Source organism: Mus musculus, chromosome 14 (assembly GCF_000001635.26).
Source record: "Mus musculus strain C57BL/6J chromosome 14, GRCm38.p6 C57BL/6J".
Classification (NCBI taxonomy): domain Eukaryota; kingdom Metazoa; phylum Chordata; class Mammalia; order Rodentia; family Muridae; genus Mus; species Mus musculus.
This window is the reverse complement of record NC_000080.6, coordinates 86,827,445-86,851,870: the sequence shown is the minus strand read 5'-3', so window position 1 is coordinate 86,851,870 and position 24,426 is coordinate 86,827,445. Positions and strand designations below refer to the sequence as shown.

Genomic DNA, 24,426 nt, shown 5'->3' with positions numbered 1-24,426 from the left:
AGTGAGTTGTTATAAATGCATTGTTGTGGAGATTGGCCTGCATGGGTTCCAGCTAATCCCACCCTCTCCTGCTTAGCGTACTCCACTACACTTTGGCAGGTCTGCATAATCACATGCCATTTATAAATACCCAGTGTCCTCCACAAGCACTATTGTAGACCAAAATGAGTATCTTCCTCTGTCCAAGTTTCAAGTCTCTCTGTAGGAATGGAGCTTTTCCTTGTGACCCTACTAGATTTAAGACCACCAGTTTCAATTCATCTTTCCTAATACATAAATAACCAACTTGGTTTCATACCCTTCTGTGGTCTTAAGGAAGGCTGTCAAGAGTTCAGATAGAGCCTTTTGCTGACACTTAATTTTAATCTGATTTAAATTTCAAAAATTTGGCCATCTTAAATGTGCAATATTTAGTTATATTCAACATGGATTTTTTTTAAAACCAAACAATTACTTGTCTCCCCATAACCAATGTACAGACACGTTTTAGATAACACATTTTCAATTATTTGGTAGCTGTATTCTTTTTGCATTAACCATTATTGATAGTAATATCAAACCATTGTTTTAGTGAGCTCTTTATTTCCTTCCTCATATTGGAATTTGAGAACCTGAAGAAGGATAATTTATTTTTTTCTACACCTAAGGGAATATTACTTCTTAATCATCTTTATTAGCCCCTGTATATTAAAAGGTTCTTCCGCTGTAAAGTGACAGTTTTAGGAGATTATATACTAAGAGAAATGTGATTGGATAAGGTGTTCTTCATAATTTTACCCTGGTAAGTATGTTTCTTTGAAGTATGTAATCCCTATGGCCTTTGGTAAGCACTTAGTCTGGGTTCCTTCTCTACTCATTTGTAATGGTGCTACATTACTATCCCTATGCCACTTTCAGTGGCCGTTGTATAAGAAAATATTTATGTAGACAGACACAGGCAGGCAGGCAGACAATGGTATATATGTTTCTATGTCTAAATATAATTGAGAATAGATAAGGACTACCATTTATCTTTTAGGACATTGTAATATGTGCAATTAAAGAAACAATTTAATAAAAGTATATATAGTGCAATTAAACTACTAAGACAAAATGACTTTCCTAAGTGAGATTTTTGAAAATTTGGTATATACGAGTAAATGTCATGATAGGTAAAATTGAAATTCTGATGTCCTTGATGAACATTGAATTTTACATAACATAATAATGTACAGATGTGGCACAAATTTCCTTGAAATGCAGAAGCGCTCTTTGCCTGGAGCAAAGATGATTGGGTAGGTAGGAAGGATCCGTGCTCATCCTTTTACATAAAGACTTGGAATTTCTTCCAGTCCCCAGTCCTTTATGTACTTGTAGACTTATTTATTCACTCCTTTTTATGCCTAGTATGAGCTCAAACATTGGGTTCCCTAACCTCTGCAGAGATTTCAAGATTGTATCCACTGCCTTGTTTCATAATTTTTGTTAAATGCTTCTAATGGGACAAGGAAGTGCAGTGGGGTCTTCCTCTGTAACCCAAACTGTCTCCGAGCATCCTTTGCTGCCCAGCCTGACCTTGACCTTGAAGCCACTTCCCTGCTTCAGTTTCCAGAATGCCAGCACTACAAATGTCAACTACCATGCCTCATTGTCTTTTTCTTTTTAAAACTTTTTAGCATGTTTTTCTAGCACTTTTTTGTGTGTAAAGTAAATTTTAGAATATTAACTAAATTTCTACTGATTAGATTATACTTACCATTCTATATAAATATCCTGACATTGTGTTCTTTTAAAAATTATTTAGCTTGCATAAAGACTTACAGAGCTACCAGTTAGTGATTTGCTTTTTCTGTTTGTTTTCCTTCTCACTGTTCCAAGGGGCTTTCAGGGGCCTTGGGGCGTTTGCTTTCCATCTGTTACAGGGAAGGCATGCGTGTGGAGGGGTCAGCAGATACTGCTAATATGTTTCACTGGGAGCAGCAAACTTCATATTTGGAATAATGGTTTTTAATATTGTAGATTATTGTAAGCATAATTTTCTTTTCATTATATGATCCAATTAATGAAGGAAATATTAGAGGGGTAAATGCAGTGTTTTAGATTAAGTAAGTCTGTTTGCTTTGGAGAATTGAGTGTTTTTACACATCATCATTTTAAAGTTTCCACTTCTGAAACATCCTTGGTGAGCTATCACATGAATTAAAAAGTACCTTTGTTTTTGAGCCATAACAAATCCTGGTCATTAGGTACTCCTAGATCAGCAGGGGGAACTTTCATTGCAACTAATGAGCTTACCCGACTGACAATTTTCAAAAATCTACTTCATTAGGATGCTTCTTTTCTAAGAAATAATGGCTTATGGCATTTCTGTTGTGTTTCACTGAAAATATTTTGGTTCATTATTGCATTTCTGCATACCATGGTAATATTTTTGTTTTGTGGAATTCTAAGGGTTGAATATTCTTGTCTACATAATTAAAATTAATTTAGTTTGTGAAGGTTTTGTTTACTAGCTCCTAGAAATCTATAAAATTGGGATAATTATTAATGTGCAGGAAGTGACAAAAATTGTGTTTCTTTTTTGGGAGATAGACTAAAATGAGACTAAGGTGAAGCTGGAAAGATGGCTTAGTAATACATCCTCTTCCCGAGGACCCTAGTCTGGTTCCAACCCTTATACTGTGCAGTTGAACTCTCGGTAACTCCAACTTCAATGGATGCCATGCTCTCTTCCGTCCTACACAGACACATACCCACACTATCTCATATACACACATGATTAACATAAAAAAAGATAAAAAATAAAACTGTGGTTGAGGGTCATTTTAACGTCTCATCCAGCGTTCTCTTCACCCCTTGTCAACACTCTAGTTTACAGTGTGATACTGATTCGTCAGTCATCCATGCAACGAGGCTATGCTCAGTGATTACTCAATCACAAATTTTGTGGAATCATTGGTCCAGTGGATACTTTCTCCATCTTCTTTCAGTTTTGCCAATCTAATACATCTGACACATAGCTCAACAGTCTTTTCCCCCCTCACCTTTCAATTGCTTTTTCTCCTCTTTTTTTGTGATCTCTACATATATACTGAGTTCTTGTCTCTCTTTTCTCACTCCACCTTTTCCTGAGGTTGTCTTTCCCTTCCCCAAAGACTTAGAGGCCAGTGTTTATAATGATGTACAAATATACTTTGCAGACTTTTCAACTAAGCTCCATTGCTGTGCCTGCCACACCTTTTGCATCTCACATAGGTGTGAGGATCTAGATTTTCCCTCTTTTGTCATCTTGAGGATGATGGCACTTCTCCCGTTGGAACCTTACATAAGGATGTCAGTGTTTGACTTTTCCCTTAAGGATGAATCCTGTCCTTGGAATCTTTACCTCCTCTGTCTCAGGACTGTTCCTAGCCTTGTTGGGAGTGGACTTTGCTCTGAGAAGTCTATTGTAAGAAGTGACTTTCTGTAGAATGTCAAGAGAGTTCATCAAAGCCCACATGTAACTTTTTCTATGTGTGCATTCTTACCACTTAAAAGGATTCCTTGATGTGTCATCTTTGATTTTCTTTCGTCTTGTTTAATATACTTCTTTTTGCTTCTTAGTCTTTATCGGTGTGCTTCTAACTAGGAATTCTTTTATCTGACCCAAATAATTTCCTGTTAAATATACCTCCTACTCTCTAGTTCCTCATGAATTTCCAACATTTTTTGATAAATACCTAACTAAATACCAAATGCTTCTCTTTTATTCATCTACTGTGAGCACTTAGAACACTAAATTTCCAGGTGGCTGCCACCTGGAAACTGTATCCTGTCTGAAATTTTCACATTCATCTTCTGTAGCCAGCATACAGGTTTGTAAAGATTGCCACGGACTCTCAGCTGTTGCCTTCTCAAAATGACAAATGTTATAAGAAGGCACATAAACTCTTAGGATATTTGATATTAATAATTTGTTCAGTGTCATCCCCCACCCCCACCCCCAGCAGAGTTACCGACATACCTAATACTGTGTTCATTGAGTATAATCAGCTTTGGAGTTGATTCTAGGCTGGAATTTTATAGTTCGAGTGAGATAAACAATTAGCTTGATGTCTCATGTTGTATGATATTATAATTTAATGTACATTTCTATTTACTTGAGTTTACTTAATAAGATACTCTGTTAATTTATGATGTACATATGAAAGAATGACTTACTCATTGTGATAGGAGATACTGGCTTCATGGCATTGTGAAGAAGCAGGAAACCTACTTCTGCTTTTAGTGCCGGAATTGTGCTTTTGATAAGCTCCTATGTCCTCACTCCTCTACTGTTTCTGAACTTGACTGTGGTTAGGGTTGTGATTTCTCTGCTTAAAGTAAAAACATTGTCTTATACTGCACATTTATTTAACCCAACCTCTGTCCCCGTAGGAAGAGGGAAAGCTAGGTTATTAGCCTCCCTTTGGCGATATGCACAGGGAGACTATATGGTGACATACTAAGATAATGGTCCTATGCAAGCTGAGGTGACAGGCTTCAGAGAAAGCAAGGCTGCCACCACCAGAGCTGTGAGACAGGAAGTTAGCGTTAAGCCAACTAGTATTTCACTATGACAGTGACTCTACCCAGTGGAGCTTCTTTTTTCTTTTTTGTTTGGAGATCTTTACCCATAGGATAGCATATTCTGATTATTTCTATTTTATAAGATTAGATCTAATAGCAGTTATAAATACAATATTTAAAGCTCTAGTGATTAATTTATAACTGGGGAAGGTCCCTGTCCAAACTACTAGTTGCCACACTTGTAAACAATTACAAATATTCTTGGATTCTTATGTGAATAGTCATAAATGAATATATACACAAGGAAGTATGAAACATTCTGAAATGTACTTGTGACTACTCACATTTAATGTTATCAACTGATGGTATCTCTTTGGTTTACTCCTAAGATGCATTCATTTATGCTGGCATATGCCAAGGTTGTTTTTGTGTATCTTTTTTCCTCATTGTTCTTGGATGTATATTTCTTTTCTGTTTATCCCTGCTTTGCATATGTGATACTTGTGATTTTAATTAAAACATATTTTCCTCACTGTTCTTGAATGTATATTTCTTTTCTGTTTATCCCTGCTTTGCATATGTGATACTTGTGATTTTACTTAAAACATGTAATTGATGATAGTTGGGAATAATCTGGGTTACCTGATGAAAGTAACCAAAGCAGAAACGTAGATGATTTTATGTTTCTATTCTCTCACGGATAGATTAAAGTGTTTCTGAGTTGTTTTCTCTGTGTCTACAATGAATAAGAACTGTGCTCATAAGGGTAGCCTGGGACTCCTAGGATGTACTGCAAGGCTTAACTTCACGTTATAGACATCTAAGGAATATATTTAGGAAGTTAATAAAGCTAGAGATAATAAAGGTAAATTTACTTTCAAAATATAATTTACTTAAATAGTGCTGCTTACACTATCTATAGATAATGGGATATATGAGATTTTACAATAATTTTTTTAAATTATATAAAAGTAGCACAGTTTTTTTTTAAATCATTCCCAAGGTAATTCTAGATTTCTGCTTACTATTTACTGTGTATTACATGCCGTGTATAATGGTAGGGAGCCATATCTGTAATTCCTGACAATTGATTTCTAGGAGTGTCAGTGTACCTTTGGCTTCAAATGCTCAAACTGGAAACTTGAATATGAGGTTGTTAGTATAATCATTTTATAGTGCAAGTATAAACTGTTCTGAAAGCAGCTCGCTGGAACACAAGTAGTATGGCCACGATCAGTAAAAGGATTAAAGATGCTGCAGTGTGACATTGAAGAACACTGGCCATGCAGGAACTACTTGGAGCTAAAGATTGCTTTTTGAGATACTGAGCTAGGAACATTTCCTGAACCCGCTGCTGCTTGGGTTGATAGATGATGATGAAGAAGAAAACTACATCACGAAGACCTCTATATCTTTTTGGAGGTTAACAGACTGAAAGTGGCATCAATACAGCATTAATCTTCTACAGAAACTAACAGTTTACAGTGTGTGCAGATTTTTGGCCAGCAAGAGATTTGAAGTAGCTTCAAGAGGAGTTCTGTCAGTGTCACCTATGAGCCACAGCTAAGATCAAATAGCAGAACAGTATCTGTAGTGGCAGCCAAGGTCTTGGATCTCTCTTTAAGCTGCTGGCGGTGAGGCAGTATTTACTGCTCCCCGTGTGCAGCATGGGATGGGAAATCACCAACAAGGAAGATGAAAGGTGTCAAAATAGGGCAATCAGAAGAACAGCTTACAATAGTACATCTGTAATTTACAAAGAAACCCCCTTCTGCATATATAATAAACATATATGGCAGTTGCCTGTGTCTCTTGGGTGGCAAGGTAATGTGTAACCTACAGGGGCGGAGGAGAAGAGGCCTTGAATTGATAAACTGCTGCAGGCAGAATTCGAACTGTTCCTCAGAAACCCACACGTTGTTAGAGAATATAAAACTCTTGAGTGAAATTCTTATTAATTTCTTTGAACCACCTTAACGGATCACCATAGCCACATGCCTGCAAATAACAAGTTTATTCTCTCCTATATCCACACAAGCTATAAATTCCATGTAAAGGTTGTTGCAACCGTCCATTTTTCTAGAAAGGTTCAAGAAAAAAAAAACAAAAACATTGCATGTTTTTTTCTTGCCTTTTTGTGAGTCCCTGGCTTGTAGCTAGAGCAGTGTATACTTTGCCTTTATCCGTTTGGCTGCCTTCTCCTTTAATGTCTGGGTAGCTTATCCTCTGCCTGGGTAATTTATTAGGAATTGTTTTATATTGAGATAGATACTCAGTTCCATCTATGAAAACCCTGATTACATGGAGGTCACATTGAGATTCTGGGATGATGTGCATTTTTTGCAGGTACCTTTCAACAAGCTACAGTTGTTCTTATTGACACTATCATAACTTCATAGAGTATGGCCATCACCTCTAGTATCATGAAGCAGTTGAGAGAAATTGCCCTCGTAGTTATATTTGAAGTTCACTGGACTTGAAAATGAACTGGTTTCATATTTAAGGGTCACTGTTGATAAGCTGGTCAAATTTCCAAATAGAAAATGACTTAAATTCACAAATTCCTCAGAATTTAAGGGACTTGTTATTTACAGCCATCATAGCTAATAATTTTAGATGGCAAACAAAATGTCCTCAAGTTAGATATTAGAGACTTTGCAATGTGGGAGAAGCCGCTCTTTCAAATCATTACCATAGAAGCTAAACAGCTGGAGTTCAGATGCCAGGTTCCTAGAGGTCTCCCCTATCAGTGAGTTAGGGTTGGTTCCGAGAGATCTCCCCTTCAGTGAGTTAGGGTTGGTTCCTAGAGATCTCCCCTTCAGTGAGTTAGGGTTGGTTCCTAGAGATCTCCCCTTCAGTGAGTTAGGGTTGGTTCCTAGAGGTATCCCGTTCAGTGAGTTAGGGTTGGTTCCTAGAGATCTCCCCTTCAGTGAGTTAGGGTTGGTTCCTAGAGGTCTCCCCTTCAGTGAGTTACTCTACAAAATAACCTGAAATATCCAACTGGAAGGAGGATGACAGGATGATTCTGCCAGCTGCACTTGAGAAGTGGCTACTTGAACAACTTCCCCATTTCTGAAGTTTCAGTCCTGGGTCTCCTGGCTCCGTGTATTTGGGCTGAAGGCAAGGCAGGCTCTCTACCTGGTGGTGTAGTACATTGCTGGGAAAGTTGATCACTTCCTGGCATTCAGCAGGGAAAGATGGAAAGACTTAGGACATGATGCACCATTCAGAGATAGGCCTTAAGAAACCTGCCTCCTCCCTGGAGCCGTATATTTTAATAGTCAGCTGATCTATGAATCGGCCAGTGGGTTAATGTATCAAGGTTAGTACTCGCATGACACGAGCAGCCAGGGGCCAGTGCTTCAGCACTTGAGCCTTTGGTGGTGTTTTTTTTTTTTTCCCTGTCCAGCATTGACCTAATTCAGGTGGTGCCCTCTCCCTCTCCCCTCTCCCTCTCCCCTCTCCCTCTCCCCTCTCCCTCTCCCCTCTCCCCTCTCCCCAGCATGCTTATTTATATATACAGTGGGGACAGCACTGTCTAACGCTTATAAAGCTAGTACAGAGCTCAATACACAGCACTTAATGTTCTATCAAACCATGTTACCTTTATCTTTCAGTGAAAACATCTGGTTCGCACTCATCTAGCTGTGCAGGCATTACTATGCACACAAACACAAGTCTGTGTAGATAATATATTATCAAAGAGTGTTAATTTGTAATTTCTCAGTTTTAAGAATTTCCCACTGGATTGCCTGAAACTATAATCAAAGATTTTTGTAGATTGTGTGTGTGTGTGTGTGTGTGTGTGTTGAGTATGTATGGACTTCTCTATAATTGAAAGCAATCTGCATGCAACATTTATGCTTGTCGTAAGTATACAGCTGAGTGAATAGGCAAGTACTCCTGTATGTTATTGGAAGGTCGATTCCCATTTTACTCTGCTTTAGCGTGAAATATTTTAAGTTTATGTTTTGATTTTTGACCCCAAATATCTTTTTTCAAAAATGCAGTTATATAATCAAATAACCTTTAAATTCAACTGGACCCCTGCAACTCTTCCACCACTCAGAATTCATTTTTTTTTTGAGAGTTATTTGCAGGTTACATTCAAAACAATTTTCTCAACCTAGCGTTATTAAGGTATGCCATAAATTAAGAGTTAATGAATGGTAACATCTACATACTATAGAAACATTAGAAATGATGTTGACTCACATTCATATGTGAGTCTAAAATATTGGTGTATAACCTTACACATGTAGAAGAGCACTATACTATATATGTGTAACCTTCCTCTCTCTGCTCAGAAGGGTCCATTCTTCTTATGCCTTACGTCTTATTATGACTCACTAGTGAGGCGTATTTGGCCTATAAATATGTCTACTAATATCAACATAATAGCAGTTTCTTAGCAAATAACTTTGACAATACTAAACACTTAATGAAGAACATAATGAGGACCTAGCAATTGCTTTTGCTGTTTTGAACTTAGAAGAAATGAACTCTGACTCTCAAGTAGACACTGAGTAGACTGTGTGCTAGATACTTGTCTCAGTAAAGACCAAGCTTTCTAGTGAGCATTAAAAAAAAAGCTATGAAAATGAATTTATCATCATTTTACAAAAGGTTTTGTCTCAGCTCATATGGAGTACTGGAGGGCTGTGGTCTTTGTTGTATGGAATTGTCCATTTTAGGTGTGAGAATATGTGTACTGAAACCACAGAAAGAAGATAGGATATGTGCATCACTTGGCTGGCTCTTGGTGAGCAAACACTGATATATGTGTGTAGCAGAATGTCATTAGGAGTCTTTTTATTACTACATGTTTTAGGGTTTTTGTTTGCTTGGTTGGGTTTGTTTTGATTTTAAAGAAGGGTAGTCTACAGTGTTAGCCCATGTCTTTAGGCTGTCTAGCTTCAGGTTCTTGGTCACCTAAGCAGTGTCAGGTATGGATTCTATCTCATGGAGTGGATGTTAGGTCAAATCAGATATTGGTTGGTTAGTCCCACAAGCCTTGGGCCACCATTGCCCTAGCACATTTTGCATGTGGCAAACCATTATAGACCAAAGGATTTCTGGCTAAGACAGTACTTAGGTTTCCCCAGTGGTAGTATGCAGAGTACCTTCCTGTACCAAAAGACTGTTACATATTGGTGAAGACACTCTGTAGGCACCAGCTGGGTAGCTTTATGTTTATAAGTTGTATGGATGTTGTCATCAGTAATTGGGGCATTGCTGTCTATTTGTAGTGAGCACGCTGTAGACTTGGCAACAGTCTGTGTTATTTGCAGGTCCCAATAGGATCCCTTTGGCCAGCAAATCAATTAGATATAATGTAATTCAGGTATTAAAATCTACCTTTGGTTACAGGCGATGGAACTCTCTCACCCATTATTTGCAGATTTTATTTGCATCTCCTTCATCTATGTATGTATTTTAGGAAGTTTCTACTGCATTAGGTTTTCATGCTACCCCTCAAATTGCCCTTAAATTTTACTGTCTCTCCTCCACTTCATTTCCCTTGTTCCACTCGACTCTTCCCCTACAGCTCTCCATCTACCCCTAACTATCTTTTCTATTTCCACTCTCTAAGATCTCTGCTTCCCTCCCCCCTCAGTTCCATAAGGAGCCACCTGATGGAGTTGGGGACTGGGATAAAGCTGTAGGTGGCGGAAGATGGTTTGAGGGGAAGATATATGCAACCCACTGAAGATGTGGGAAAGGAGGATGGATGAGGCAGTTTGCTGCAGAGCTGAGATTTAGACTGAGCTATTGGATTTGGAGGGGAGGAGCAAGAGTTGCAGATCTGTAATTAGCGTCCCTGCTTCCTTTATACTTTCCCCTGTGGGCCACTGAAAGGCAGTACCATCACCCTCCAGTATATGCACATGAAATTCTTCGTTAGCTGGAGGTGCCATTTTGACTATTGATAACAACCATCCCTTCTGTGAGCTATTGGATTTAATTTTTGCCTTGTTTTTTAGTATCCGTTGATATAAAAGATTTTCAAGTTCTCACATTTCAACATGATATCCGCTAGTTGGATTTGTCCCACAAATACAATTTTCATTCAGAGATCCTTCCTCCCTTTAAGTCCCACATCCTTCTGGCAGAGAAGACCAATTTGTTCTTCATATAAATGTAAAATTCCACTGCAGAAATGTGTGCTCTCTGTTTTCTGATGTTACTTTTAAAATCTCTATTTTTCATCATTCACTCTGCACGCCCTTCAACAAATATAAGCCTTTCTCTTCCAACATGATGCGGAAAGCAAACCAAACAACAGAAACCTAGATCTCAAGCATGTGATACAGCCTAGACTGTTAATCTTGAGCTTCATTTACTGTTTGTACTGTAAAACTGTAACAATCGTCTTTCATTGTAGACCCCATTGATGTCAGGAGGAAAATGCTGTTAAGATTTATTGGTGCCTCTCTTGTCCATTTGACTTTATTATTTTTAACTTGACATTCATAAAATATTATGCAGCTATTATTGCATTATAAAGGAAAAGCTAATTTGTTGAGTGAAATTTGTTTCTAACCTAAAAAACGTTTCTGTTCATGGAGGAAAGTTAATTTAGTATAAATGTTTAACTCTTCCAGTGGTAATAAGTTTTTAAACTTTTAATAATGAAATTATTTTCTTATGTTGTATCAAGGTATATAAGTGTGAATTTGGCATTACTTAATAAATTGGTTAGGAAATGATAATCAAGGTTCAAGAGTATTTGTTATGGATCATTTTTTTCATTGTAAAGATTACTGAAATGTACTTCCTAATCTTTTCTACTTAAAATGCTCTCATAATATTAAGTCATGATATTTTTAAAAACTTACATTCATAGTCGCTTTAGGTTGGAACGTATATGTCATGATTTACGTTCTAGTCTAAAGCCTCTTCATCACTATTGGTCCGTTCTCGTCATGGTGACAGCATGCTTGACAAAGGCTGACAGATGTTCATCAACTAGATAGTAAACCTCGTTTTACATTTTATTTCTCTTAATTTTATCAGAAAATGCTACTGATAAATTCAAAATTTATTCCTCCAAGAAACATTTAAGGATATGCATATATGTTATATTACTGAAGATACCGAAAGAAATAAAAAATGTTTTCCTTATTTTGTTTTGGATAAAAGAATAAAACTTTCATAAAAATTATAATTAGAACTGTTAACACATTTAGTGACATAGATGAAACTCAGTTCTGTTTTACTAATTGTAGAGCCAGTCTCAAACAGCTGTGAGGTGCAGGATATGAAGTCCTCTTTAACAGAATTGCCACCATTGGGGAACAAGCTGCATAAAGTGATAACTTTATAGAGTGCTCCAGTTGCAAAGGCTGAGACACTTTATGGTAGGAGCATTTGAGTGCACCTCCTGGTGGACTTGGTAAGGCTTGGCTTTTGGTAGAAGGCCAAAGATAAGAGTGATGCAGGAGTGGGATAGGCAGCACAGGTAGAGGCGATGCATGACCTGTATGGAATCAGGTACAATGTGGATGACAGCCTATAGGAACAACAGAACTATAAGTTATATTTTATATTTGGGCATACTTTATAAGAGATCATCACCTGTATTCTGCCAGGTTGTATGTAGATCTTGGTTCAGATACAAATGTTATGTAACAGACATCTGGGAATTAGTATGGAAATCCATATGCCAAGTGCAGAAATGGTGTTGGAGAAAAACAGGACCCTAGAGGGGCATAGGAGAGAGATGCCTGTTGTATGTATTTGAATATTATTTATGACCGGGAAGGTTCGAAACCAGCAGCTTTGTGTACAGGAAACAACTTGCGGTGGCCCTGCCTGCCATTCCTTTGTAGATGAGCTGGTTGAGGACTGGAGCTTAGGTATCTGGGATGGCATATCTGGTTGAATCTTCACTAAAAGAGCCAAGTTTATACCAGCTCTGTTTTTATTGTGTTTATTCTGAGCAATGGCAAAAGATTCATTTCTTAGTCCAGAAATGTGACAAAGTTGAAAGATAAAAGATAGGATGAGCTTCTAGGAATCTTCAGATTTATAACAAATTCAGGACTGATAGCTGTCTGCACTTGAAACTGATATTGAAGCCCACCCCCCACCCATCCCCCTCCCCCGCCAACCCCCAGCAGAGCTGAGAACCTTACCTGTGTCTTAGGCTTGCTAGCCAAGCTCACTACCCTAAATCCCCAGCCCCTGAACTGGCACCTGAAAGAGGCATCCTCTTGTGAGAGTGAGCACTTGTTCTTGCAGAGAGCATGCTGTTCACTCTCTAGCTCATAATACAGGTACATCTGTGAATGAACACCTCTAGAGACTATACTGTTGAAAAGTCCCCTGTCTATTTCAAATTAGTCATGAAAAATCATCTTTGAGCCTCAAGGGTAAAAGTTTGTTTGAAGAAGAACAAAAACTGTATATAGAAATTTAGTAATTACTGGACAAAAAACTGCCAGACTAACTCTTAAAATTCTTTAGTTTTACTCATTCGATGGCTCCAACCATTAGACTGTATTTTATTAGCCTGGAATTTACACACTCTTTTTTCTCTTCCAAATGTGTTTTGGTCCTTACTTAAAAGCTAGCAGTGAGAGGTTGGTCAATTACATTTAAATTCACTTAACTACAATGTACGAGTAATGTAATCAAAGAGTGCAGATGAAGCAGAAGAAATGGCTTAGAAGGATTTCTGTTTGTAGAGTAGACACAGCACATTTTATAGGGTAGCTTAATTATTCTGGCTGGTGGCCTTAAGTGTGCCCCCTAAGAACCTCTAATGATTTGCCAGGAACACAATGACTTTCTTTACACTCACTTCCTCTCTGCGACAGTGTCCTGTTGACCTGCAGTGTAGTGGTCACGGTGAACACTATGCCTTTCCTGTTGTTTCTTAGATGTTGCCATCACTTATTTCAGCATGGTTCATCATTGATTATTCACTTCTACAATTAAGAAAAACACAATATATTCCCCGAATCCCAAAAAGGCTTCATCCTACACTAGACGATTAATATCTTATGAAAAGTCAGTGAGATAAGAATTTGAGGTGGCATACTTCTATTTTCTGTGATGTTGAAATTGAACATAAAAGAAGTTGATTTACACCACACAAAAGCAGTCCCCAATGCACTGTACAGGATGGTTACAGAAGCCTTCTGTCCAATATAGACTAGTGTTCCAATGCATTAAATATGTGAGTAAAAGATGTGCACTTTACCATCCCTTCCCTCCTGGTCCTCAAGGGAGAGGAAGGAGAGGCTGTCAAGCTTAGGTTAGGCATCCATGGCCAGCGATTTAATTACCATTGCCTTGTAATAGTATTCCAATAAAGACTGAAGCTAAGACTGAAGCGCTAAGGGAGCTTCCTGGTTTGTGAGCCTAGAGATTTCTGGCAGGAGTGTGGCTTACCTAAGGAGAAGAGGGAGATCTGCCAGACCACCTGCCCTCTGTTCTAGGCTTCTCCTTCCTTGGGCTGTTCATGCCTTGTGTCCATTTTAATAGCACTGCAGCTGTAAGGATTGTGATTTCTCAAGTTCATGAGCCACCCTAATGAACTTTGGAACTTTAGGGAAGGGCTTGTAAATTGTAGGAACTCGAGTTGTAAAGAGTTAAGAGACTCAGTTGGTGTTGGAAAAGTCTGTGTGGTACAAGAAAACAACCACCAAAGTACTAGCAACCTCACCAGTAACAACAGCTCCAGCTCTGTTCTCTCTCAGCATGTGTCTTGTGCCTTTTGTTTCCCAAGTGTGTTCTCCACAAGCTCACAGTTGTTGATTTCTCCTGTCAGGAACCATTTTCTTCATTCTTGCTTTCCCTATTTTACAGGTGGTTGAGGGACTTTACGCTTACAGACACTTTGGCAGCCCCTCAGTAAACAAAGGGTCAAACCTACATAAGCACACATTTCATTAAGTCAATGTGTATTCAGTCAAGCTGCAGGTTTGTGTCTGCTTTGTTTTGTAGGTTAGGCACATTTCCCAACATGTCCCTGGTATCTTTTGATTTATGAGGGTCCTCACACTCCTATTTGTTGTTGTCCTTGATTTTCCCCTATATTTTAGGCATGTGTTTTTGTATTCAATAGTAAGATGTTGCTTTAGATGTTCTTTTTTAAAAAAAGTAACATTGCACTTTTGAATTGTTTATGCTTTTCTTAAATACTAAGCCTCGGTTCCCTCATTTTATAAATTCGGAACCCTAGTGATACCTAGAGTATGATGTGAGAGAGGCAGGCATATATCAATACTCAGCAAAGGTAACGTCGTCATTGATGCTGTTGTTTTATAGCAACTACTGCCATGAGTTACTACTTTACTGCTGTAGTCATAAAATATAATTCATAGCACAAAGTTGGTGTGGGACTTTAAACTTTCCAGACCACTTATTTAGTTAATAAAAAATAATTTGTTTTTTTAAATCTTTACATAATAGTATTTTCAAAGTATAAAGACAACTGAGTCAGCAGTGAGATTTCTTGAATAATTGTAAAGCACATGCTAATGACACATTAGAAAGGGGACTAAATAGAGGAGGAGAGCAAAACATATCCTTTCTGTAATTCAGGGAGAAAGCTTAAGGAGTGGCAAAATAAGCACGTGGAAGTAGAAGAAGTAAAGGAAGCCTTGTAGATCTGGTCGAGGAGAAGCCATGGTTGCGGACACATTGATGAGCAGACATAAGATGACCTATTACCACTGGAGCAGTGTCTAGCAGCATGCTGGTTGGCAGTAAGAATGAACCTCGATTATTACATTAACTGCTGTCAGAGTGGGAGGATTCCTTTCAAACCTTTGTCTCTGTTACCTTCTCGTTTATTTTTAAATTGGTAGGTAGAGCTGAACCTTCAGCCTCCCGTAACCTAAGCACAAACTGTCTCTCTAGGTTCTGCGCTTGGCCCTATCTCATTTTGAAAAGCCTGGATAGGATATACACCAGAAATTTAAAGAGAAAAGAAGACAAATGATTTGGGAAAATGTACATGAATATAAATTAAGAATGATTTCCCCATGGTCTGAGCCAAAAGCTATAATATCATTCTTCTGACAACTGTTACATGTAACTCAGTCTTATAACTCAGGAATTGTGGTATTTAACAATTAGGTTGTTAATTAAAATGAAACTATATGTTAAGATTTTGTTAAAAGGTATTGATGGGATTGCTGTTTGGTATACAACTATATAAAAACACAACAATACCATTTCATATGTTTTACATTTTTCTTTTCTTTTTTTTTGCTGTTGCATTGTTTTTCAAGAACATAAACCATTATTGTTGGGTTTTGTTGTAATGTTTCTTTCTTTCTTTGTTTGTTTTAAACCATGTTCCTGGGTATTTTGATTGATTCACTGGCTATCTCCACACTTATAGGTAAAACTTGCACTCATTCTTCACAAATAATTCAATGTTAGAAATTGAGAGGATACTTAGAATTATTGTATTAATTTAAAGATATCATTTTACATAACTTAATAGGATTTTTTATTAAAATTTATCTGAACCTAAAGCAAATCAATATTTAAAAGTCATTTTGAGGGTACACCTTCTACTTTATGGAATAGTTACCTCTTATCTTATTCATGTAAAAGTGAACGAGTCTGTCGATTGACTGCTTACTGTTTGCAGCAAGGCCAGTTCTTTCCCAATGGCTCAGCTGGCCTGGTTACTATGGGTTGTTCATGTGTACTGACTGGAAGACCATTCAATTCAAAGATGCAGCCTGTCGATGATCAGATAGTGCTCAGGTACTGGTAAAGATGTCTTTGTGATCTAGAATGCCATCTCCAGCCTGTTCATTCCTATGAGAGACTAGTTTGTCCAACACAGAGATTTTTGGCACATTCTTCGCAACTATTCACCAGTTCTCTCAAGAGATTTGTTGGGGAAAATGTAACAGTTATATTTGAGTTCATTACTTCAGTGAACTTCTTTTGCTCTTATGTGACTAGATTATTCTGTTGTGTTTGTTAGTGGATAGGATGTCTACTTTTAACCGTTTGCTCCTTAAGTGTGGTTGGCTTATGTAGGAACTTCCTGTATCTCTATCTTATAAGGAATCCATTGTCTGATTTCCTTTATATCTGGATTTAAAATTCAAAAGGTTAAAAATTAAATTTGATGAAACAGAATGTTTTAGAATGCATTTTCCCACTATGAGGTTTTTTTTTTAAACAAATGTTTTGTTGCTAGATTGTTGTACCTTTTATATATTATAATTTTGTCCTTTCAAGACATTTAATATGCTCTCTTCTAGTCTCTGTAGAAATGCTGGAAAAGAACGTGAAGCAGATGGGAAGGCAGCTTCAACAGCTTGAGAAGAATTTGGAAACCTTTCCCCCTCCTGAGGACTTGCATGACAAGTTTGTGATAAAGATGTCCATATCCTTTTGATATCTAAATGAGCTCGTTGTCAATGGATCTACAATTTCATATTGTTTTAAGTTTCTTTTTATAACTAAGATACATAAGATAGTCATATCATTAAAGGATTAACTTGTATCTTTCAGGTAAACTAACCAGGGTGTATTTTATCATAAATAATACACCAAATATTTCTATGTCTTTTTACCTTTTGTCATCTTGAGTGATAGAATGTTTATCCAGTTTGCTCCTTCTGTTTGCCTAATTCCATCTGATAAAGATATTAACACTTAGTTTGAGGAAGTTTGACTCTAATGTCTTGAAATGTGACTTAGCTGCATTTGAACTATTTCAGGAATCAAATATAGACTATAAAATTCCAACATGACTGACTACTCAAGAATTGATTTACACTAGAAATTAACTCTGATTCCACGTAATGTAACGTCTCCGATAGAAGACTCTGCCATTCCAACCCATAAGAAGGAGCTTGTCGTCATTACTGCTTGTGCATGTTGTCTTCCAACTCAAAGTGAAAGTAGTGGATGTAAATCAGTAGCAGGAGGCTTGCGTCCTACTTGATTTGTACTTTGTATTCACTTGTCTTTGTTATTAGTAACTTTGCCACTTAGTCTCTAATTAGTAACTGAAGTAATGAACATCGTTAATTCCTGAAGCTAATGTTGAGTTGCTGTGCAGACCACTATATGAAATCAGCAATGGGTATCTTTTTCATTGTAATGAAGTATTGGTATATTCATTATTAAAATCCCATATGGATATCTGAATTTTATACAAAAGGACAGCCCAGTTGTAAAATGAGGAGTTATAGACTTCCTTAATACTTTAAACTGATATATTTGAAGTAATATGACTTCCTCTTTTTACTTCTCCCTTGACATTTAGTGAATCAGAAAATTATTATTTGGTTTGTCATAGACTTTATTGTATGTGCTTTCAACCTAATTGTGAATTAGTTCAATTTTATCTTCCTTCTCTATCTTTGTCAGGAAATATCATAAAAATGCACTCAGTAGCAATCAGTTAAGGGTAATGTGTTTGTTTCCTCTTGAATCTCATCTCCCACCCAGCTGCTTTTTAAAGTGGTTGTCTCTATAGACTTGGTGAGGATTTATTTTCCTTTCTCTTTTTTTAGACTAAAAATTAAGTAAATATCCATCAGAAGTATAGATTTTCATCACCCTTTCAACTGACAAATCATGCATTTTACTATATGTATATTGCAGTTATATTTTTATAATTATGCTTGAATTTGTTTCTGTTATTTTTATGATGTCATCACAATCACATGTGACGACTGTTATTGTTGTTGTTATTTTTTGCTTTCTTTTTTAACCCTTAAGTATTAACTGAAATTGTTGGGTTTTGTTTGCTATAGATATATAAAGCATCTTACAAAAATTTTGATCCCATGTAGCTTTTGGTCATACACTGCGAGTGGCTAATTAGGAAGCTTGGGTTTCTCAAACTAGCACGAATTCCTAAAATCCTGCTCCACAGATAGTCTCAGGACATAGCCCTGCCTGTATTCATGTGACAAAGTACTGAATGCTGTCGGCTTCCTGAAAGGTGTGCAGCTCATAAAACACAGACAGCAGGAAATCAGAACCAGGCAGGATGAGGCTTTGCTGGAAACAGTTTTTCATTCTGAGTAAAATTACCCTCCACGGACAGGAGAGCTACTATATCCTGTCGCTAAATATCACAACCTAGAAGCCTCTAATGAACTGATTAGCATTCACATGTCTCTTGGAAGTCAGATATATGAACAGTTGGTGCACTTTGCTATTGACAAAGCTTATAATCATAAATATTCTCTGCCAAGATTACACTGCACCCGTTTGCTCTTCATCTTAGTTAGACATACTAGTTTTGAAGTAATTAAATTCATTCGTTGCAAGACTTTGTTTACTTTAATTAGGACTGACAAGTCAAATTTTGAATATTAAATGAATTTATACAGATCTTATTAAAATGGCAAATTGTGAGCTTTCAGGATCTTAGAAAATGGAAGGGTTTAGAAGCAGAAATGCACAATGAATTAAAATGTACTAAATTTGTTATTTGCACTCAAACTTTGTTGATGCTTTATAATTAAATGCTCATGGGTTGAAGCCTATAGCAAAACTTTAGTTCTTCAATTCTGGAGGAATATTGTATATTATTTAATTTGTAAAAAAATTATCTTTATATGTAAATATTCACTTTGAACAATTATGATTCAATAAGGTTTTAAATAATCTACTAATTGAAGTGTTTTAAAGAAACAGATTGTCTTAGGGTTCCACTTGCTGTGAAAAAACACCATGACCAAAAACCAACTTGGGGATGGAAGGGTTTATTTGCCCTACACTTTCAGATCACAATCCATCATCAGTGAAAGTCAGAACAGGAGCTCAAGCAGGTCAGGGTCCTGGAGGCAGGAGCTGATGCAGAAGTGATGGAGGGATGCTGCTTACTGGCTGCTCTCCCTGGCTTGCTCAACCTGCTTTCTTAAAGAACCCAGGACCACCAGGCCAGTGATCTAAACACCCACAGTAGTCTGGGCCCTTCCCAATCAATTGCTAATTATGGGATGTTGGGTCATTGAGTAGGTGGATTTTGTTTTGTTGAATTTGTCTTGTGTGGCCACTATCTCTTTGTAATTTCTCTTTACTTTTTTCTTTATTGTTCTAATTGATGTATAATGGCTTTTAAAGATGAAGTCAGTATGCTACCACTGGATCTCTTTGAATCCACTTTACATTGACTTTTCCCCTACTCCACTCTCCAACAGCTTGGTGTTCGCTGTCTTACAGATAATGACTTAGATCTCTTAGCCAACCCCTTCATCTTAGCCAGGATTATTTCCTTTCTTGTCTCAGTTAGCCGCTGCCTCCCTGTGTAACAAAGAAATGTTAATTTGACTCATGTTGATTATTATGGGATGTTCTCACCTTTTTATACTTGTCTGTCTCCACATTGTATAATTAATATACATTGCATGACCACAGAACTTTAGCCTATTTTGTTAAATTCTGCTCTGTCTAAGACCTACAGGTACAGGGAACTTAAGAGTATATCTTGAAATGGTAGTCTAGGTTCAGGTTCTAAAAAGGGGTTGTCAAATACATTAGATATATGGATCTCACTGAAGTTGATCCTTGAACACTGAATGATTGTGCCTCTCCCTCCCTCCCTTTCCCCTCCCCCCTGTGTGTGTGTGTGTATCATGTATGCACACACCTATGTGTGTGAGCAAGTCTTTGTGCATCTGGAAGCTAGAGATTAGTATCTTCCTCTGGCTCATGTTAAGAGACAGGGTCTCTTCCTAAGCTGAGAGCTCCCCCATCTGACTAGGCCACTTAGACAGTGAGCTACAGCTACATGCCTGTGCTACCTCCTGGCTCTGAAACTATAGCTCTGTGCCACTTGACCTGACTTTTTCCATAGGTTTGGGGATCCCCACTCAAGTCCACATCCTTGCACAGCAGTCACTTTGCCAGCTGTTTCCTGAGCCCGTGGAAGCAGTGTGATCCCGAGGATGGCAATGTAGTAATGGTCTACACATAAGTGTGACTGTAGCTGTCGAGGAAGCTGACTATCAATGGTCATGGTAGACAAGGACTACAGTACAAGTTGTGTTGTAGCTAGTTCTGATTACTTGTTTTGAGATCATGTGAACACAGATCTGCAGCTCATGTATCTTCTGAATAGTACAACAATAGTGATTCACACAGAAAGAAATAGATAACTTAAAACATAAGGTAGAGGTAATGTGTGTGGCAGTAAATTTGCACTATATCAAAAGTTTGTTTTGTTGCATATTGCCTGTCTTTGTGAACAAATAAAGAGCTTGATGTTAGGAAAAATGATACAGCCCATCCATTACTGACACACACACTTACTTCTCTTTCCTTCCTTCCTCCTTCCCTCCCTCCTTCCTTTCTTCCTTCATTTTTTTGCTTTCTTTTAAACCCACGCTAACCTCATATCTGTGGTATTAAGCCTGCCTAAGCCCACCAAGCACTAAGATTACATATGTAAACCAGCATGCCAGTCATGGACATTTTGTTGAAGTAGAGTTTAGGAGTGGACACAAGGACATCTAGTTTGGGTTCTTCTTTGAGATGGTGATAATTATTCTTCTACTGTCCCTTAGAGAGGGCACTCTGAGCACACTCAGAGCATTTAAGTAGTATGCCTTATTATTCACATAAGCAGTTACTCTGCTCTATCAGACAGTCCTTTCAAACGTCTAACGATTAATTTGGCTATTTGCAGTGCTAGCTTTACTATTTGGATAATTCCTGTTACTCAAAGCTCTCCTTCATTTCCTTTTGGAGAAAATTGTTTTATACACAATAATGATAAGAAAATTAACTTAAAAACCTCCTGGCTGTTAGGACAAAACCATGTCATTTCCGTGGCTCTGGCTCTTAGTCATCCTTTCAGTGTAATTGCACTGTTTCCTAAGTGTATGCAGATGCACTTCTGATGTTTCCTTATCCATGGTCTTACCTCAAAACCTACACAGCACCATTGTTTTATTTTATACTCTTTGACAAATGAATTCTTGACATTTCTTGCCTTTCTCCACATGTTGGGAGAAAATTAGTAATATTTGTGCATTGCCTATTGTTAAAACTCAACCTTGTAAGCCGTTACCTGGGCAGAAAAGAACAGGTATGGAATCTCCCAGAGACCCTCAGCCAAGCAGTTTCTTCTTAAGTCGTTATATCTCAACTATATATCCACGTGCATGTGTGCGCGCAGCTTTGTAAATAGAATATCATGACATTTCACCAGGTTCTTGAGGAGCCCCTTCGGACCAAGGTTGAAACAGAATATTGGTACGAGTGTCCTTAGGCTGTCTGACTCATCCGCAAGAGTCTGTCTTCAGAATGTGGTGGTGATTTTATACCAGAGTTTCTTAGTAGTTTTTGGTTTTGTTTTGTATTTTTTTTAATTGAAATTAAGGACGGCCTGTTGTCTGTTTTCAAACTATTTTCTATTACCAGTGACATACAATTCTCATATTACTATACTGTATTTCAAAGTTGTTTGAATTATATTATCAGAAATTTATGTGAAAACAATATCTCCACATTTGCCTACTGTGTTTTCTGTATCCAAGGGTAAATTTTAGTCAACTAATATGTATGAGAAACTATGTAAGAGTATTTTAGAAAAGAATTTAAAGCATCAATTTACTATCCTGCTCTTAAAATCTTTGGCTGATACTGAGAAAGTGAGCAGTAACACTGTCCGGTGTTCATGGATATTCCCAAATGCCTGATCACTTTTCTAGGCAAGTTGGTAGAACTGCCTGTCTCCACACTGTGCGCTCTAGGTGACCCTGCCCCTCCAGTGTTTGAGACAAGGCTGTTGAGGCAGGGAGATGAAGGCCTGGTGTACAAGCACAGGTTGTGCAGGTGCTATGCATTGACCTTAAGTTGTTCGATTCAACTGCTGTTCTCTGTGCCCATATTTCTTACCTCAGGGTCTTCTAAGTGCTGAGTCTTAGCGGCTGAACTAGAGTCATTGACTTCACAAGCTGCATGGCATAGATTATTATTGTGATAAGTTGGAAAAAATTCTTGAACTGAATATGAAAGACAGATATTAAATATATAAATATTTATTTGGCTATTTGCCAGAATTAGTTTGAAATTCAATAACAGTTTCTCTGCTTGGTGCCATAGAGAAGACTCTCTGACAGCCATTTTTGAGTTTGGAAGATGGGTGATAAAAAACTAGAATCAAATATGGAGCCAGAAATGTTTTCATATAAAGCATTGCTTTCTAAATTTCAAAAGTCCTTAACGTGGTATATACAGCTTCGTTATCAGTGCGAACGAGCAGTATGAAAAACTCTCCACACTACTGGGCAGCATGACACAATTGTACCAGAGTATAATGGGCTACTATGCTGTCGACATGAAGAAGGTTTCCGTGGAAGAGTTTTTTAATGATCTGAACAACTTCAGAACTTCATTTATGGTATGTGAAAATTCTACCTTTGTTTTCTGAAAAGTGCTCTTGCAATTGTTCTTTCCCATTTTCTCTGTAACTGTGATATTTAATTCTCTTCTTGCTTTTTCTAGTGAAACCTATCTTTTCTGGTGGTGCAGATCAGCTTTAAATTTTTTCAAATTTTAAATCTGTTGAAAAATATGTAGTTTGTTCTCTTTCGGGCCTTTTAAAACATGAAACTGTAATCAGAAATTTTGATTGAAAAAGTGACAAATTCTGAAGTCTTTCATAAAGGCCCCCTCCTGGCTGATTACAGGGCACACTTATAATAAGTTTTTGGCTATGAATTTGCTTCTTTATGCTTAAGATCAATTTGTATTTTGTGGTATAATTTTACCAAATTCTGTGCAGCTCCTGTGGAGCTTTCCCCCTCCTGTTTTAATGCCTTGTACAATAAGCCCCCTGCCGTCTCCCTTTGAGTAGGTTTTACATTCCTACAGTTTGCTTCAGACTCTTTAATAGGGAGGTCAGGTCTTTGAGGTAGAATCCTTTCATTTAGGTATTAAAAAGATCTTTTGAAAAGTATTAGCTTATTAGATGGGGGGAAAAAAACCACACACACACACACACACACACACACACACACACATTAAAGTGAGAGGGTATTGTTGCTTCCCTTGGGAGACAGGGGATACCATATTGCAAGGGAAAAAATTGTTATTCTTAATAAGTAGGGAAATCATTTTTGTATTTCAGCACACAATTTGTGAGGATTAAAATGTTTTGAAATATAAAGAAAAAGGAGATTGAGTATAGAGCGCTGCTTTTTCATCTCAGGCTAACTTTGCTGCTAACTTTGCTAGACTTGGTTATAGTCACTGAAAAATGATTTGATGAGCCTTTAAGGAAAACCCTCCATTTATTTACTAACACTTTTCATTCTGTTTTCTCCAAACATTTAGAGGTCTTTTCAATTGTTTTCATTAATGGCTGTGTACTCACTTTGTCTTCTTGTAATGCATATATGTGTCACTTCCTGTATAACGCGTTGTGTTGAATTATCTAATGACTTATGAGGCACCAGTTTGTAGAAATAAACTTTAAAACGTTTCAGTTTGAGAAAGGTAGACTTAGATTGCAGAATGACGTTAGCATTACTTTATTTGCTTGCATTGATGGATTCTGCACATTAGTGATGAGGGTTTATTTTGTATTCTGAGAGGAAGGATAGTACCAGGTCCTTGGTCCAATCCCACTGCTGAGCTGGCAGGCTTTTCTTGGAGCTTTCTCAGTTTCAGACCACTCTGCCACCCAAGTTCAGTGGCTCACATGCTGCTCCTTCTCTACTTAGCTCCAGCCCCTTCCAGTCATTGACCATGTGTTCGTTCTGCTAAGGTTAGAGTCTGTCTGATTCATCCTCATGAGTCTAATACAACTCATCATTTAAGTTGGTTAACTTTGGGATATCCCGTGACCAGTGGATGTCATGCTTTAATGGCTAAGGTATTCATTGTCAACCACTTTGCACGTTCCATCTTCACTTATTTAAACTTCACCACAACCAATATCTGTAC

The 24,426-nt window shown here is 37.5% G+C and overlaps 1 protein-coding gene across 3 annotated transcripts in view; it reads left to right on the top strand.

Annotated features, from left to right (window-relative positions):
- Diaph3 (diaphanous related formin 3) overlaps positions 1-24,426 on the top strand; it is a 485,891-nt gene that overhangs the window by 289,377 nt on the left and 172,088 nt on the right. For all 3 annotated transcript variants that reach the window (NM_019670.2, XM_011245123.2, XM_006519312.4), the window contains 2 exons: positions 16,770-16,894; positions 22,715-22,879. In NM_019670.2, the coding sequence (NP_062644.1) occupies positions 16,770-16,894; positions 22,715-22,879 (290 nt within the window). The remainder of the gene's footprint in view (positions 1-16,769; positions 16,895-22,714; positions 22,880-24,426) is intronic.